A 16551-nucleotide genomic window follows, 5' to 3' on the forward strand; every position below is an offset into this window, starting at 1 on the left:
GGCCCAAGCTCAGGGCGGGGTGGAGGTGGGTGCGATGGGCACGCCACCGCTGCCTACCTCCTGGCTAGGTACCGGGGGCCTTGGGAGATATATGGCACCCCGACGGGTCTGCTGCAGGCTGCACAAAGCAAGAGGCGCGATCAAGCTGCACTCGCGCCCCGAGTCCAGGCGGCCTTTGCCTGTTGTGAGCGCTCCAGATTAGCTGCAATGCGGAAATGCGGAGCTGGAATGCATGCGCTCAATAGCTGGGCCCAGGACAACTCAATTCTGCGCAGCGTCGCCAGCGTGGGCGGAGCGGAATGGCCATGCAGGGAGCCCCGACTACAGAATACAGAGAGAAATGGCGCTGCATACACAGTGCTGTGAGCAGGTCCATAGTCGGAGGGGAGCAAGAATGACTGCCGCTGCCAGCCCTGCCTGTGCCGCCACCTTGCCTGCGGCAAGCGGTTTACAGCCAGCCAACAGAACAGCGCAACCCAACAACAACAACAACAGTCCTCAGTCGTGATGCATCTTGGCAAACTCTGGGTGCAGGCTGGGGTTGAAGCTGAAGGAGTTGGCACCGCTGTCGCTCTCCCCGCTGCCCTCCCCATCAGACGCCACCGATGCCGCCGCCGATGCCGCCGCCGAGCCACCCGGCGAGTCCCGCACGACACGGCCGCGACCGCCCCCAAGGCTCAGGCTCAGCGACTGCCGCGAGGATGGCCGCTGCGCTTCCGCTGCCTGCTGCTGCGGCGGCGAGGCTCCGGGGCTGCGCCCGCCCTCCTCCCCAGAGGTGCGCCGCGCAGGCGAGTAGGCCGCGCCGCCCTCGGCCGGCAGCTGCACCCTGCGGGGCCGCACACTGACGTGCAGCCCGGCTGCCAGGTCGGGAGACATGCCAGCGCCGCCCTGCTCCTCTCCCGAACCGCCTTGCCCCAGGCGCCCCGGCATCTGCCCCTGCCCCTGCCCCTGCCCCTGCCCCTGCTGCCGGTTGATGGTGCCGGGGGTGAGGCTCCAAAGGCGGTGCAGCGGCCCGCCGCCGTCTGGCGTGGCCTGGCCGCTGCCGCTGCCCATGAACTCTGAGTGGAGGTTGTAAAACACGGACAGCAGGGACAGCAGGATGGGTCCCTGCAGCAGCGCGGGGGAGGGAAGGGGCGCGGTGGAAGCAAACAAACTCGCAGACGGCGCATCAGACAGCGGCAGTGATCCCCTGCCTCCCGGGCTCGCCAGCGGCGTGATGCACGTCGCGTGCGGGCGGCCAGCCAGCGCCTCACCAGCAGGCAGCCCTGCAGCGGGTTTTCAAACGCGTAGATGCCGCCCAGGATGCCCAGTGACAGCATGTAGGGGTGGCCGCCGGGGATGTCCTGCGGGCAGGGCGGCGCGGGCGAGGGCCAACTGGAGCGCTCAGGTCAGGGCTGCGTCACAGCACATCAACCAAGCCGACAACCAACTGCGACTGCCATTGCCCAGCGGGGCTCTCCGCCGCACACCAGCAACACACCAGCACCACCACCACAACGTGATCGTCCCGGACACGCACCCCGCCACAAGGCCCCATAACCACCCCGCCCAGCCCTCACCTCCAGGATGACTGTGTCCCCGATGTAGTAGCCCATGAAGTGCAGCGCAAAAAACAGCACCGCCGCCAGCAGGCGCCCCTGCGCCAGCAGCACCGCGCACCCAGGCAGCGCCACCGCGTAGGTGGGCACAAAGGGCAGCAGCGCGCAGGCGGCGGAGGCCACCGAGGCCTGCAGGGGGGCAGGCAAGGGACCAGGAAGGGGAGCGGGCAGTCGGAAGGAAGCGGCATTGCCGATGGGCACCTGCACTTGGGCGCGCTCTGCAGGAAGCCAGTGCAACGTCGCACGGGGGCTGCGGCAGCATCGCGTCAGGCATGCGCCGTACCGTGTATGTGAGCGGCAGGTTCATGACCCGGAAGGTGATCCAGGAGAAGCAGCCGTGGAAGGCGATGAGCTTCATGCTGCTCACCAGCACGCCTGCATGGGCAGGGGGGGCCAGGCACGGGGGCAGGGCAGCGGGTGGGCAGGAAGACAAGGGCAGGCACAGGTACAAGCCAAGCACCGGGCATGCTCGCACGCACCACCAGCATGCACCCTTGCCCCAGCTCCCTGCCGCTACCGCCCCCACCCACGCGCCCCCGCCCATGCGCGCCCAGTGCCCGCCCACCTCCCAGCGCGCGGTTCAGCGCCATGGCGGTGCGCTGCCTGCCCGCCTCCGACAGCGGCAGCATGCCCGCCGCCGCCAGCAGCGGGTCTGCCCTCGCCGCCAGCAGGTAGTAGAGGAGCGCCAGGAACAGCATCAGCTGCATGCCCGCCTTCACCACGCCCACCCCCAGCCGCAGCACGCCCAGGCCCCCCATCAGCGCCGCCGCCGTGGTGGATCCAACAGAGCCGGCAAACAGGCGCCCCGCCACGCGCCCCGCCGCGATCAGCGGGTCCGCCGCCGCCTGCGCCAGGCGCTGGAGACCGCTGAGGTCGGCCACCGCGTCGCCGCTGCGCTGCGCGATGCCGCGCAGGGCGGAGGCGCACAGGCGGGCCACCGCCCGCATGTCGGCCAGACCCTCGCGCAGCTGGCGGCGCCACAGCTTGGCGTACGCGGCCTGCAGGCCCGCGCCCACCTCCCCCGCCAGCCCCGGCAGCAGGCTGCTGCTGTGCCCGCCGCGCCGCTCCTCGCCGCACAGCTGCAGGCGGCTGAGCGCCGCGCGCTGCTCTCGCTCCGCACCGTCCAGCTGCAGGGCGGCTGCCTTGTGCGCCGCCTTGGCGCCTTCCAGCGCCGCATCTGCCGCCACCACCCCCTCCTCCAGCACCAGCACCCGGCCATCCAACGCCACAGCCTCCTCTGGAGCACACCCGCCGCCGCTGCCGCCGGGCCCCGCCTCCTCGCCCGCGGCCGGCGCCGGCGCCCGAGGCACGCACTTGGGCACGGGGCGGGGCGCCGGCTGCTCCCGACCTCGCGCTGCGTCCAGCCCCTGCACAGCCGCACGCAGCCGGGTGCGCGCCTCCCCTAGCTGCAGGCCAGCGCACAGGTGGCGGCAGCGGAGGTGAGAGGTGAGACGCTTCCACCGGGGGCGCAGAGAGGAGCGCCAGGCGACGGCAGCGTGCAGCGCCTGCCCCCAAACACGCAGCAGGGGATCTTTCAGCTCTGGGCCTGCCGCAGCCACCGCCGCGCCGCCACCCCAACCTGCTGCTCCGCTCGGCGCTGGCTGTCGCGCGCCGCCTGCAGCGCCACCTCAGCCCTGGCCAGCGCCACCAGCAGCTTCTCCCGCTCCCGCTCGCTGCACTGCCGCGGCCCCTGCATCGTCTCATACAGCAAACGCATGTCGCTGCGCGGCAGGCGGCGGTGGAGGAGGGCGGCGCGCGGCGGCGGCACGGGCGGCGCGGTGAGGCGGCGGCGCGGTGAGGCTGGCTGCCCGTCTGGCGGGTGGCGCGAGGCCGGCAGGCGCTCGCTGGCTGCCGGTGAGCGGGACAGGCATGCTGGGCTGCCCGGCCCTCACACCCTCACACCAGCAATGATCCTCCCACCAAGCCCGTCGCCCGCTCTGCCCGCTGTGCGCACTGCGCGCGCTGCGCCCGCTGCGCCCGCCCCGCGCGCTCACCCCAGCGCCGACGTCAGGTTCTGCTTCTCTAGAGCCCCGTAGAACTGAGTCTCCGCCCAGCTGGCCACCGCCGGCAGCGACTGCTGCACCAGGGCCAGCGCCTCAGCCTGGTAGGCGGCCACCCAGGAGGGCAGGCCCGCGCCGTCGCCCAGCGCCGCCGCGCCGCCGGCGGCGGCCGCGGCGCCGGGGAGGGCGCCGCCGCCGCCGCCGCGCCTGCCCTCGCCCGCCGCCGCCGCTGCGTCCGCCAGCAGCGGGGTGGAGGCGGCCATGCCGGCCCAGGCCGTGGGGAAGACGTCCCTCACCGCCAGCACCGTGGCGCGCCCCTCCTGTGCCACCCGCACGCTGAGGAAGGCGGCCAGGCCGGTGGTGCCCACAAAGAGGCCCAGGATGAGCAGCAGGGAGACGAGGGCGTGCAGGTTGGCGCGCAGCGCGGAGCGCAGCGCGGCGTCCAGCACGCCCAGCACGCCGGCGCAGGCGGCGCGCGCGCCGCGCCAGCAGCCGCGCCACCACCCCCACCAGCGGTCGGCGGCGGTGAGGGCCGCGCCCGCGGCCTCCTCTCCCGGCGACTCTGGGGTGGGCGGCACCCCCGGGCCACGCCGCCGCTGCCGGGCCTCGGCAAAGGGGCTGAAGCGGGGGCGCTTGGGGGGTGACACGCTCTGCAGGCTGCCGCGCCGCCCCTGCAGCTCTGCTGCGCTCTGCAGGCCAGGCAGGGGAGGGGGCGGGGCAGGGCAGGGGAAGGAAGCGGCATGGTCGGTGGCTTGCAGCCGGGCAGGCAGGCAGATCCGGCTGAGTTGAGCATGATGTGCGGGGCTGTGCAGCATTGGCGTCTACCCCTGGGGAGGCCACCAGCCCTGCATCCACATTCGCCCACCCCACTGGCCTGCGTGGTGGAGGCTGCGGGGGTCTTGGCAGGCGAGAAGACCGCGGCTCCCAGGTACCGGTTGGTGGTGAGCAGCAGCAGCGGCACCACCCCCACCGCCAGCACGGCGGTGAGCACCAGCAGCACCAGCTGCACAGTGGCGCTCCACGAGTCCTGCGGGCAGCAGGCGGGGAGGGAGGGCGGGGGCGAGTGGGTAGGTAGGGGGTGCTGGTGGGCTTGCTGCACAGCTGGCATCCGGGCGCGGCCGGCAAAGCCAGCTGCTCAGCTGCCAACACAGCCGCAGGCCGCCCCAGCGGGCGCCCCGCTCACCCGCACCCACTCCCACACCAGCCAGGCGGCGCAGGTGCGGAAGAGCCAGCGGAACAGCACGCTGCTGCCCTCCGGGGGGCGCTGCCGGAGCAGCTGGCGCTGCTTGCGCCGCTTCTTGCTGGTGCGCCTGCACCGCTCCCGTCCCAGGGGCGACAGCACCAGCCAAGGGCAAGGGACGCACGGTCAGCGATCAACTCCTCAGCCGCTGGCTGGAGGTGGGTGCCCGCCAGTGCAGCATTGCCTGCCTGCCTGCTGCACCGCTGCAAGCAGCCAGCGCCTGCGTAGCACCGTAGGTATGCATCGGCCTGGGTGCCACACCCCGCTCACCGCGACTTGAGCACCTTGACCGCCGCATGACCATACACCGCCAGCGACGGCATCGTGTGCATGGCGGCCGCCGCGGTGGTGCGGGCGGCGGTGGGGGCGGTGGCCGCCGTGCCAGACGCCGCGGCAGCGGCCGCAGCGGCCGCCGTGCGTGGCGTGCGCGGCGAGGTGGGCGTGGTGGCGCCGCCCGCGCCTGCCGCGCCGCCGCCCTCCCCGCCGCCCCGCTTCAGCAGCATGGCCTGCCGCCGCTGGAACTCCTCCTGCACCGCCTGCCGCCACTTGGCCAGTATCGCGCGCGCCTCCTCCCAGGCATCCACCGCCGCCGTGAGGGGCAGTGCGGCCAGCGCGGCCAACGCGCCGCCCACGCTGCGCCGCGGGTCGCCCAGGCTGGCATCCATGTGGGCCACCAGCCAGTCCTTGACGGGGCGCAGCGCGATGGAGCACAGCAGGGCGTACAGCATGCTGTCCCGGAAGTCGGCCAGAACCTGCGGGAACGCAGGTGGGGGGCCACAGAATGAGGAGAGGCCAAGGCGGACGGCGCAGGCCGCCAGCACGGCGCAACGGCGATGCATGGGCATGCATGCTCCCCGAGGCAGCCCCACCGAGTTCAGGTTCCATATGAGCAGGCCGATGGCGACGGTGATGGCATTGCCAGCCAGGTAGAGCGCCAGCTGCAGGCAGCACGTCTGGCGGTGAGCGGGTGCGGCGGCGGCTGGGCAGCAGAGCTGCGCAGGAGCAGGCCGCTGCTGTTCAGGCTGCGCTTCAAATGCAGCTGCTCCTAGCACTATGCACCGTTGCGCTACTTGCCTGCATGTACGGCTGGGCCGTGTTGCTCTGACGCCCAGCCTGCTGGTGGGGCGACGGCGGCAGCAGCCCTACGCCGCCGCTGAGGCTTGCCTCCATGGGGCTGTGCTGACGCGGTGCGCGGTTGGAATGGACTGAGGGCGTTGCTGAGGTGAAGAAAAGCTCAAGGCTGACGTTTCAGCCGAGTTGAAGGCTGCTCCCGCCCACCCATCTCCTGCTGTGCTGACCGCCTGGCAGCCAGCCTCGTAGAATGGCAAGTAGAATGGATCTCGAGCCGGTAATATGACACGCCGGATCGCAGCTGCAACAACCAAAACCCCAGTGCACTGCCGCTGTACAAGGGAGGCTGAATGCCAGAATGGCTGCTATGAGCCCCTACAATGTATTCAATATCGATCAAATACAGCAGCAGCTAGGCCTGAGAGCCCGCACAGCGTGACCTGAAAATGCAGGCAGAGCCTTTGGCCACCACCCTGGCGTCAGTGAGGCGCACCATCACACGAAGATGGCAAGATGACAACGGCAGGTGCTATGCGCCGCCAACGCGACACCTCTGGGCCACCCGCCGCCCCGCCCGTCGACGCTTGCGCGGTCCTGGGAGCACCCGGCTCGCCCTTCCATCTGCCCAGAATCCAGTCGCAGGCCAGAGATAGAAGCAAATCGGTGTTGCTGAGGCAGAGGCTCACTTGCATCTGATCCCCCACTGCACCTGCAGGGCGGTGCAGCGGGTGCAGGATGCGGCCCTGCGCGGCGCAGCGGCAGGCCTGTCGCTGCGCGGCGGCCTGCACCTGGTCAGCTACGTGCTGCACCTCCTGCTGCGGGGCAAGCGGGGGCAGCGTGCGGCGGCAGCAGGCCGCCCCAATGCGCTGGCGATGCTGCGAGACACGGCGCGCTGGGGCGCCTTTCTGGGCTCCTTCTCGGGTGCGTGGCCCTCCAAGCGGGGCTGCACAGATGCATGCACCTTGGCCTCTGGCTGTGGCCTTGGCGGTGCAGGATGTGTGCAGCCCAGGCAACGCAAAAGCTCATCCCACTGGCATTCTGCGGCGCAGGCCTGTTTTGCTTCTGGGATGAGCTGATCGCGCTCCTGGGCGGCAGGCGGCGGACGCGCGGGTGGCGGGCCATGGTGTCAGGCGAGCGAGCGCCGCCACTGCGCCAGCCTGCTTCTCCTGCTGCTCTGCTGCTTCCTCGTGTGCCCACCACGAATTCCTCCAATATCCCAGCACCATCTGCGTGCCCACTCGTCACCTGCCACGGCCCCTGCACGACCCCTTCCGCAGGCACACTGGCCGGGCCGGCGATGCTGCTGACGGGACCCCAGCAGGCGCAGACCTCGCTGGCGCTGTACGTCCTCATCCGCGGCCTCACCCTGCTCGTCCGCTGCGGTAACCTGCCAGAGGCGCACCCGGTCAAGGTGGGGCAGTGGTGGTGTGGTGTGTGTGTGTGAGGGGGGGGGGAGGAGCGGGCGCGCCGGCATTGCATCGCACAGGCAGGCACTGCATCGTGGGCCCGACGCAGGCCCATGCTTCTGTTGAGCCCTGCACCTGACGCTGGACTCCACGCCTGCTGCGTGCAGCGCATGCTGCTGAAGCCCACGCGCTGGCGGCACGGCGACGTGGCGCTCATGTGCCTGTCCACAGCCCAGATTGGCTACAGCTGGATCGCGCTGCCGCGGGTGCGTGTGGCGCTGTGGGAGCGTGGCTGGGCAGTGGGGTGGTCCTCCATCTGCCCTTCGAAGTGCACAGCAAGTAAGCATGTGATCACGCCACCTCATCCGCCCGCTCTGCTGCAGACGCTGCCGCCGTCTTTTGTGCGGTTCCTCGACAAGCACGGAGGCAAGCCGCCCCACGTGTGAGTCCTCACGCCGGCTGCCGGCTTCAGGCTTTCGCAGCGGCCTCCTGCTGGCTCGCCAAAATGGTGGCTGCTTGTGGAGTGGCCCGCATGGCTGTCATGTGGCATCCCAAGCAACCATCTTTGCTTCTTCCCTCTGCAGGTATTCAGCTGTGCGTGAGATGACACGCCGCGCTGCCGCCGGCGCCGCCGCCAGCGCCCCGTTGCTGTCGCTGGCCGGCACCCCCGAGCAGCACTTGGGCGGCCCTGTGCCCTGCGGCTTCCTGCACCCTGGCAAGGGGTGCACACACCACGCAGTCACCTTTTTTCCGGAAGCCTATGCAAGGGCCCTGCCAGTGTACTTTCCAGGTGGGTGGAGGATGGCGGGGGGTGGGGTGGGTTGCGCTGTGGTGGTGAGTTGGCAGGAGGAATCTCGGCACAATCTTCAACCCCCTTTCCCTGCGCCAGCTGAGAGGTTGGCTGGCCTATCTGCGCCCCCGATCTGGCTGCGCCCACGCCTGCAGTGTACGTCATCCCGGCCATTCTGGTGCACCGCAAGCGGCTGCTGCAGCCCGACAAGGCGCCAGAGCTCTGGCGGTGAGCCTTGCTGTTCGCCGCCTCCTGATGCTGTCGCCTGCCTGGTGCTCTGCCTTGCTGCCGCTTGCTGTATTTGCATCGCGAGCAGGCCACTGCACCCATCCAGTGCTTTGCTCGAGTGGTATCGCTTCCCACCGCCCTGCCCCTCCATGCCATGCCCTTCCGTGGCCTTCTGCTGCAGCAAGATGGCGCTGGGCGTGCTGCGCTCCAGCCTGTTTCTCAGCCTCTACTGCACCCTGGCCTGGCGGGGCGCCTGCACCGGGTTCAACGTGGCGGGGCGCACCTCCGGCGCCGTGATTGCCAGCAGCTGCTGGGTGGCGGGGATGGCTGTGCTGGTAGAGAAGCGGTCGCGGCGCATGGAGCTGGCACTGTACTGCTTGTCCCGGGTGAGCCAGACGTGTCCCTCTGGGTGGTGCAGGTGCTGGTGCTGGTGCTGGTGCCTGCACATGCAACCGCACACTCTGCGGCGACACCAGCGAGGCGCCAGCTGGGTCGGCGCCTTCCTGCCCTGCCTCCTGCCCGCAGGCAGCCGAGTCGTTTGCGCTGACGCTGGTGGCGTGGGGCTGGGTGCGCCCCAGCGCCGTGCCCCGCCGCCTCGATGTCCTCATGTTCTCGCTAGCATGCGGCGCCATCCTGCACTGCTACTCAGGTTGGCAGCGCGCCGGCTGGCACGCCTGTTGTGTAGGGTAGCGCCGCTGTGGGGCTGCCATGGCCATCCAACTCTGCTGCACCTCAGTCCCATGCCCTGCCTCCCCTCCACTGTGTGCAGACCACGGCGGGCAGCGGCGCAGCGTCTTCCGCGGCCCGTACCTAAACGTGTTTGATGTGGGTGCCAGCCTCTTGTGGCGGGCATGCGCCCCTGGCTCCTGGCCTCTCTGCGGCTGGCCCTTGGCTGACCTGGGTGCCTGCCGTTGCCTGCACTTTGCCCGCCCGCCACCCGCAGTTCATTCTTGGCAACACGGGGTTCAAGGAAGGCATCAGCCACCAGCCCAGCAACGTGCAGCTGCTGGCGCACAGCCTGGACCGAGCCGCGCGCACCATGCAGCGCAGCTCGCAGAGCCTGTCCAACCTGGCGGGGCTGCTGGCAGGGGGCAACGGCGAAGGCGCCGGAAGCGGCAGGCGCAGCGCGAGCGGCAGCTATGCAGGCCTGGTGCGCGGCGGCAGCGGCGGACAAGGAGGCAGCGGCAACCAGGCCAGCGTGCTGGGCGGCCGCGGTGGCAGCACCGGGCCAGGCAGCAGTGATCAGTCGCCTGCTCTTTCTCCAGAGGCGTGTGGGCTGCCCACGGGGGATGGCCGCGAAGCGAACGCGCCCTGAACCGTGCGCCGCCGTGGAGCCTGCGGACGTCAGGCCGGCGGGTTTTGACCGCCGCCTAGGGGTGAAGCCGCTGCTGCTGGGATGCACAACACGTATTGTGGACGGCCTGGAACACGCATGTAGGGCGCCGAAACCGACAGTTTTGAGTTTTGGCTAGGGTTTAGCTGATCAGCTCTTGGAAGCCAGCCCACAGTGCATCAAAGCCACAAAGCGGAAGGCACCGCGCCACTCTGCATCTCTGGCCTGTGTGGGTGCCGAGCTGCTGCCATGGCGTCCTCCCTGTGCGCCAGGGGGAGGATGGGGTCCCTGCGCTTGGCCTTGGCCCCCTCAGGTCGCTTGAACCAAACTGTCAGGCGCTCTCAGGGCACCCACGGCAGGAAGCAGCAGCAGCCGCGGTGCCAGGCGCCTCCCAATGGAGCAGCAGCAGCCGGGGCTGCATTTCCTGGAGACGAATCTTGGCGCCCCGCCCAGGAGGAAGCCGGGGCTCCCCCTCCCGACACCAGCAGGGAGTGGCAGCCGCTGGAGGATGGCAGCGCAGCAGCAGCGGCCCTCGGCGAGGCCAGCAGCGGCGGCAAGGAGTCGGGCGGCGGCGGCGGCCCGCTGGCGGCGATCAAGTCGGTGCTGATGGCGTATGACCGCGCTGTCAAGGCCAATCCGGTGCTGACCAAGGTGAGGTGGCCGCATGTTGACCGGTTGTGGGGTGTGTGGCATCACCGGTGGAGCATGGTAGAGTCTGACTGTGCCTGCCCGCCTGCTGCTGCTCCGGCTCCGCCTGCTGCTGCCTGCTGCCGCCGTGCCTCTAGCTGACGCTGCTGCTCCCCATGGCGTGCCGCAGGCGCTCACATCGTTCACGGGGTTTGCGGTGGGTGACCGCATCGCGCAGAGCGTCAGCGGCGACCTGTACGACCCATACAGGCAAGCCCCTGGCAGGGCTGGCCGTGGCCTTGGGAGGCAGGGGTCTCCCGGAGCTGCAGCGGCAGCACTATGTGGGGTGCACCCTGCCCCCGCGCGGCACCTCGTGGCGCCATGCAAGCTGCACCGCCGGCTTCTGGCCAGAAGCCGACAGCAGCCGACACTGCCCTGCCCCCTGCCCCGCAGGTGCCTGCGCCTGTCGCTGTACGGCCTGCTGATTGACGGGCCCGTCGGCCACGCCTGGTACAAGCTGCTCGACCGCTTTGTGTACCCCGAGGACCCCACCTGCAACAAGAGCGTGCTCATCAAGACCGCCCTGGACCAGCTGGTCTGGGGGCCCGGCATGACCCTCGTCTTCTTTGGCAAGTGTGGCCGGCGCGCTTGGGGGCAGTTTGGGGGCAGCGAGGGGGGCGCGCGTGCTGCATCTGGGCGCACCCCTGTCGCCAATGGCCTGCGTGCACGCTGCGCCCCTGCCCGCACCCCACAACTCCCCACAACCCACCTTAACCTGGCCCGCTGCATGCCCACCCACTCCACCCCGCCCTGCAGCCTTCCTCAAGACGCTGGAGGGGCACCCCGACCTCATCCTGGCCACCATCCAGCAGCGTTTCTGGCCCACCATGATTGCCAACTACGCCCTCTGGTGAGCCGCCCCGCGCTCCACCCCGACCGCCGCCTGCTGCTGTCGCGGAGGGGCATGTGCGGCCCTTCGCCGGGCGCCCACTCAGCACAGCCAATTGCCACCAAATGCCGCGCTCACGCAGCACCGCCAGTTGCCGGCCCTCCGCTGACCCCGGCCCCCGCCCCCTGCCCCAAAATGTAGGCCGCTGGCGCATTTAGTGAACTTCCGCTTCGTTCCAGGAGATTACCGCATTCTGTTCAACAACGTAGTTGCAATATTTTGGACGACGTACCTGTCCTTCACCTGCGGCCCAGCCTCCCCCGTGGGCGGCTCGGGAGGGGTTGAGGCGGCAGCCGCGGCGGCCAGCGCTTTGCTGAGCACCCTGCCCTGCCACAAGGTGGAGGGAGCGATGGCGATGCCAGGCGTTGCCGAGGCGGTGCGCCACGTGGCGGCGATGGAGAGGATGCTGGGACACTGGGGCACGCAGGTGCGAGGGCAGTGCTCCCGCATGGCGTGTCCCGGCCTGCCCACTTGTCAGTTCCATGCGCTTGGCGCAGTGCTTGCTGATCAGCAGACACATGGGCGGGGGTACGGAGCAGGGTGTGGCAACTGTGCAGCTGGCAGCCAGCAAGTCAGCATGGGTTGGAACCAAGCACTGGCCCCTGCTGTGCCTGGCGTCCTGCATCATCCGCTGCGCCCGCTGCTGCGTGCATGCCCCTGCCCCCTTGGCTGTCTGTTTTTCACTTCGTCCAGGTCATCTCTGCCGCATGCAGAGCCTGCCAAGCGCTGATCTCTTCGTTCAGTATTTGGAGATGAAGGCAAGTTGCACACAAGAGCCTGGCTGGCTGCACAGCTTACCCGTCCCTTGGTCCTGCTGCATGTTCCGTTCTCCTGATCTCAACCCCTTGTCATTTGTGTTGCGCTGGCTCTGGATGCAGACGGAGGTGATGCGGAGCGTGTGCCAACAGCCCATCCGCTTGCCCCCAGCCTGAGGCCGGCCGCCAGCAACCAGCACTCATGGAGATAACTCTCACTCTCGGAACGCTACTATCTCGATCCAAACAAACCCTGCTCTTGTGCAATTTTAATGAACGGTGCAATTTTCTACTGTGCCAACACAATACAGTACCCATTGCTGTTGCTGCTGCTAAACGACTCTAGCTGGGGGCTGCGCATTCATCGGTGCCCCCGGCCCCCTGTGGACTACCCACTCTGCCACTCTGCCGCCACGCCTTCTTCCTTCTCAGTTTCGTTTCCGTGGCTGTAAATTATGTCTCTGTTTCTGTCTGGGCGCTTCTTGTCCCGGCCGCTTTCATGTGTTTCATGCACTGTCCAGCAACCCTGTAATTCAACCACTGCTTCTGCCGGGCCACTCTTCTGCCGCCCCACGCAAGCAGGCATTACAAAAGCAAGCGGGCGCTACAAAAATATCATAACACTATAGAACAAGGATACAAAGTAGGGGAACAAGTGATACAGAGTTCTAGCAAAGGGGGTGGGCAGTGTTGCAGCCAAATGTGGTAACAGTGGCACTAAAGGAAGCGATCAGGGCTATCTCTGGTATCATTATCATTAGCATTGGGGGCACGACATAAAAGACGGGCAAGACTTTGCCGAGGAAGAAATGATTGAATGATTTCAATCAGACGCACCGTCACGAAAGGGAGCGGAGACGCACGGTCACCAAAGGGAGCGGACAGACTGTGCACCAAAGAATGAAAGTGTAGGCTCTCAGGTTGGGTTCACTCATTTGGCAGTGCGAAAAGCAAGACACTTGCTGGCTGATGTCAATAGCAAAGGTTCCGCTAGGCGGCTGGCACATTCAGGAGGAGGGCGTTCCCGACCATGCCATGGGGTCAGAAGGGCAGGCGGGATGGAGCAGAGAGGAGGAGGGCGCATGGGCTGGCGGATGGCGTGCACCCTGGTGGAGAAGCTCAAGCAGCGGCTGGATGCAGCGCCGCCGTGGGCATGCCGCCAGGCAGAACGTTGCCGTACAGGCGCTGCAGGGAGGGAAAGCCCACAGAGACAGCGTCCGCGGGGGCCACACGCCAGCAAGCGGCCGCAGCCCTGCTACTGCTCAGGTCTTGCAGCCAGCTGTCGTGCAGCGCCTCCTGCGCAGCGATGCGCCTGCTGCAGTCGCGTTCCAGCATGCGCCTGACCAGGTCCACAGCGCGTGGCGACACATCGCGCCAGCCGGGCCCAGAGTAGCTGATGGGCGCCTCTGAGACGCGCTGCCAGTACTCGGCCTGGCTGATCTTGCTCCGCGGGTCGCAGAAGGGAAAGGCTGCAGCAGTGAGCAAAGGGTGGAGGTGGGTCAAGGGCAGGCGCCTGGGCAGCATGTCAGGCAGGCAGGGCTGGGACGCCGAGCTCCTTCGCAGAGGGGGGCACCCAGGGAGCCACCCAAGGCTGGCAAAGCCCACCTCCACTGAGCAGGGAGTAGAGCAGGACGCCGGCAGACCAGATGTCGGACTCGATGCCGCCGTAGCCGTGCACGCACTCAGGGGCGGAGAAGAGGGGTGTGCCGGGGGAGTTGCGATTGCTAGGCTGCGGACCGAGCATGGAGCGGCTGCACCCAAAGTCTGCACGACGGAGCGACAATCACGGAGGGGTTAGTTGTTGACAAGCAAAGATATCACAAATTGTACCGAAAGACAGGCCCACCCAGGGCGGCACCAGACGCGCACCTGCCAGGCAGACTTCGGGCAGCCCATTGGCGTCGATGCTTCGCACCAGCAGGTTGGCTGGCTTGACGTCCCGGTACGCCACGCCGTGGCGGTGGCACGTCAGCAGCGCCATCAGCAGCTGCTGCGTGATGTGGGCGGCCTCACGCTCCGACAGCGCCCCACGCCCCGCCAGGTAGTGCGCTAGGTCGGACTGGCACAGCTGCAGCAAGGGGGAGGGAAGGGCAGCAAGACGGGTGAGGCAATGTGTGGCGCGCCACCCAACCCCTGGCGGCTCATGCTCCGCACAGCAGGCGCTGCCAGGCTGCCACGCAGCTGCCAGGTGGGCTGGCGCGCACCTCGCTGATAATGTAATAATGGGAGTCGTCCTGGCGCAGGTCGTGCAGGCGCAGGATGCTGCTGCTGGCGGCGGACAGCACACGCTGTGCCTCGGCCTCGGCCGCCACCACCTGGCTCTGGTGGCAGGGCAAGCGCGAGTGCGTGTACTTGGGCAGCTTTTTGGCGCACAGCACCTCGCCGGTGCGCTTGTCCGTCGCCTGCAGCACAACAGCAAAGCTGCCGCGGCCAATCTGCAGGGGAGGCGGGGCGGGAGCGGCATGGTCAGCGGCGGCATGGTCAGCGGCGGCGGCTTGCGAGGGCGATGTGGCGCGGGACCCGAGCCAGCATGCCTTGGGGGAGACAGGCCCGGTGGGGAGGTTTCATTCACGCTGGCTGGCCAACGAACGACTGATCACCTGCTGGCCGAGAGTGTAGCCCTCGCTGAGCTGCGGCGCGGCCTCCAATGCCTGTGCCGAGGCCGGGAGAGTGCTGGACGACTGCTGAGCGTGGACGAAGCAGCCTCCCTCGGAGCGGGGCGTCCGGTTTGGTGGCCGCCGCCGGTTTGGTGGTCCCGTGGGGGCTATGCGGGATGCGCTGCATATGTGCGTGTGGGTGGCCAGCGGGGGCGCCCTGCACTGGGGGTGGCTCCCCAAAGCAGCCACGGCCATGGCCTTGTTTGACCGGGCACAGGGGTGCTTGAAAACACAGCGTGAAGAGTGCAAGACGATGGAATCAGCGGAAATCGGCGTGAAACTGTAAAGGAATGATGCTCTGATGGCATGCGGTCCAGGCCTCGAGGCCCAGCCAGCTGAGCCTGGCCACCCACTCCCCTTTGTAATCCGGGCACGTGATGCACGCTGCTCTACCCTTTCAACACCACCCAGGAGCACAATGCAGGGGCTCACGTCCAGAGGCGGGGGTGGGCACATGGCGGCGGGGCGGGAGCCATGCATGGCGCCACGACCTGCACCGCCATCCACCTCCAGCCGTGGCAGTGTGAAGGCGGCCTGGCATGTCCTGCTGACTGCCTTCCCACCCGGCAGCACCCTCTCTGGGCTTGATTCTACCGTTACCTTTGCGTGGGTGATGAATGGGTGCATGAGACATTATGAAGGGGCTCTGCCGAGGAAGCGGTGGGCGTCAGCAGCAGCGGGGAAGGCATGGAGATGGTGGGCTGGAGTTGTATTTCGGTTCGAGTGTGCACATGGAAGGAGGGTGGACAGCGAAGAAGAGGGTGGGGCACACTTCCCCACAAAAAAATGGGTGGAAAAGGAACACCAGCACTGCACCGGCAACATGGGGAGAATCATTCCTCCGAGCATCTCGGTTTGGCGGAGCCCGACAGGGCTGTCATGGGTTCGGCGCGGGTGGCTGCTGCTGACGGTTGATGAGACCAGCAAGCCGGCCGTACAGGGAGAGGATGTCCGCTGACAGCGCTGCAGCAGGGGTGCCCACCGGCGCTGCCCCGCCTGGCTGTGCCGCAGAGGTGCCGCCTGCACTTGGCTGCGCCACAAATGCGCTGCCTGGCCGTGCCACCGCCGCGGAACCTGCTTCTGATGCGCGCGCTCCCTCTCCCAGCGCATTGGACAGCAGGTGCTGCATGGACAGCGGAGAGTGCGAGTGGCTGGGATGGGCGGCTGCCTGCTCCGGCTGCAGCGCCTGCTGCCGGTGCTGTGGTGCATGCTGTGGCTGTGGGGCCGCATACAGTGGCTGCAGGGGCAGTGATGGTGCCTGCTGTTGCTGCTGGTCTTGTATCTGCTGCAGCAGAGCTTGCAGCGCTGCAATCGGGGAGCCGTCAGCCACTGCTGGCGCCGTGCCCAGCAGTGTCGAGTGGCTGGGAGGCAAGGGCACTACATGCTGCGCTTTTAAAGCAGGAGCCAGGCGGCCCTGCAGCTGCTGCAGCTGCTGCTGCTGGTGAAGAAAGGAGGAGCTGGCGCCAATGCTGCTGGGCTGGCTAGGCGAGTCCCAGGTGCTGGCAACGGCCCTGGCCGAGTCGAGCGCTGTATCGCCAGCACCTGCATTGAACGAGGGCAGGCCGGGCAGCGGCCCAACTGACGGAGGCCTGGGTGGCAGCGCCACCGCCTGCGCCGGCGGTGCTGGCGCTGCCCAGGCCGCGGCTCCGCCAGCTGCAGCAGCAGCAGCTGTCGCTGCCATGGGAGAGGCCTGGTGCTGGCGGGCCCAGCCCGACGCTGGCTGCGCATCCTGCTTCTCTTGCAGGCTTGCAGGCAATCGGAGGCTGCGCTGCAGGTCACGTCGGGGACCCTGCACGTAACGGCAGCCCAGCAGGACGGGCATTGAGGGGTGGCATGGTGGTGCTGTTGGACACAGCCGGCTGCAGGCAACCTGCAACTGTTCATTGGCTGCCTGCAA

General features: G+C 68.3%; 3 protein-coding genes across 3 annotated transcripts; 1 reads left to right on the top strand and 2 right to left on the bottom strand.

The window, feature by feature from the left end:
- Window positions 1-498: 498 nt before the first annotated feature.
- Window positions 499-6008, bottom strand: CHLNCDRAFT_134947 (hypothetical protein; the record flags this gene model as incomplete). The annotated part of the gene is made up of 12 exons (XM_005847109.1): window positions 499-1107; window positions 1254-1343; window positions 1560-1727; window positions 1882-1973; window positions 2164-3004; window positions 3178-3319; window positions 3593-4287; window positions 4464-4625; window positions 4782-4908; window positions 5109-5590; window positions 5708-5791; window positions 5985-6008. The coding sequence occupies 12 exons, from the start codon at window positions 6006-6008 to the stop codon at window positions 499-501; spliced, it is 3516 nt and encodes a 1171-aa protein (XP_005847171.1).
- A 296-nt stretch (window positions 6009-6304) lies between these two features.
- On the top strand, window positions 6305-12542 carry CHLNCDRAFT_58100 (hypothetical protein). The gene is made up of 19 exons (XM_005846908.1): window positions 6305-6435; window positions 6625-6830; window positions 6959-7039; window positions 7187-7320; window positions 7483-7581; window positions 7699-7757; window positions 7900-8105; window positions 8261-8333; window positions 8515-8719; window positions 8859-8982; window positions 9103-9158; window positions 9277-9483; window positions 10120-10317; window positions 10484-10563; window positions 10747-10976; window positions 11110-11203; window positions 11384-11669; window positions 11956-12000; window positions 12121-12542. The coding sequence occupies exons 1-19, from the start codon at window positions 6356-6358 to the stop codon at window positions 12172-12174; spliced, it is 2517 nt and encodes an 838-aa protein (XP_005846970.1). The 5' UTR covers window positions 6305-6355; the 3' UTR covers window positions 12175-12542.
- Window positions 12543-13287: 745 nt separating this feature from the next.
- CHLNCDRAFT_14083 (hypothetical protein) lies at window positions 13288-14008 on the bottom strand (the record flags this gene model as incomplete). Its single annotated transcript, XM_005847110.1, has 3 exons — window positions 13288-13466; window positions 13603-13761; window positions 13867-14008. Coding segments are annotated over 3 exons (480 nt in total), but the record flags the coding sequence as incomplete, so codon positions are not given.
- Between the last annotated feature and the right edge of the window lie 2543 nt (window positions 14009-16551).

The sequence above is a fragment of the Chlorella variabilis genome (assembly GCF_000147415.1).
Source record: "Chlorella variabilis unplaced genomic scaffold CHLNCscaffold_12, whole genome shotgun sequence".
In the NCBI taxonomy this organism is placed as follows: domain Eukaryota; kingdom Viridiplantae; phylum Chlorophyta; class Trebouxiophyceae; order Chlorellales; family Chlorellaceae; genus Chlorella; species Chlorella variabilis.

Coding starts and splice junctions, on each gene's coding strand:
- CHLNCDRAFT_58100 (XM_005846908.1), top strand. CDS start 6,356: ATGCAGGCAGAGCCTTTGGCCACCACCCTGGCGTCAGTGAGGCGCACC. Junction 6,436..6,624: donor TGGCAAGATGACAACGGCAG/GTGCTATGCGCC, acceptor CTGCACCTGCAG/GGCGGTGCAGCGGGTGCAGG. Junction 11,670..11,955: donor TGGGACACTGGGGCACGCAG/GTGCGAGGGCAG, acceptor TGCCGCATGCAG/AGCCTGCCAAGCGCTGATCT.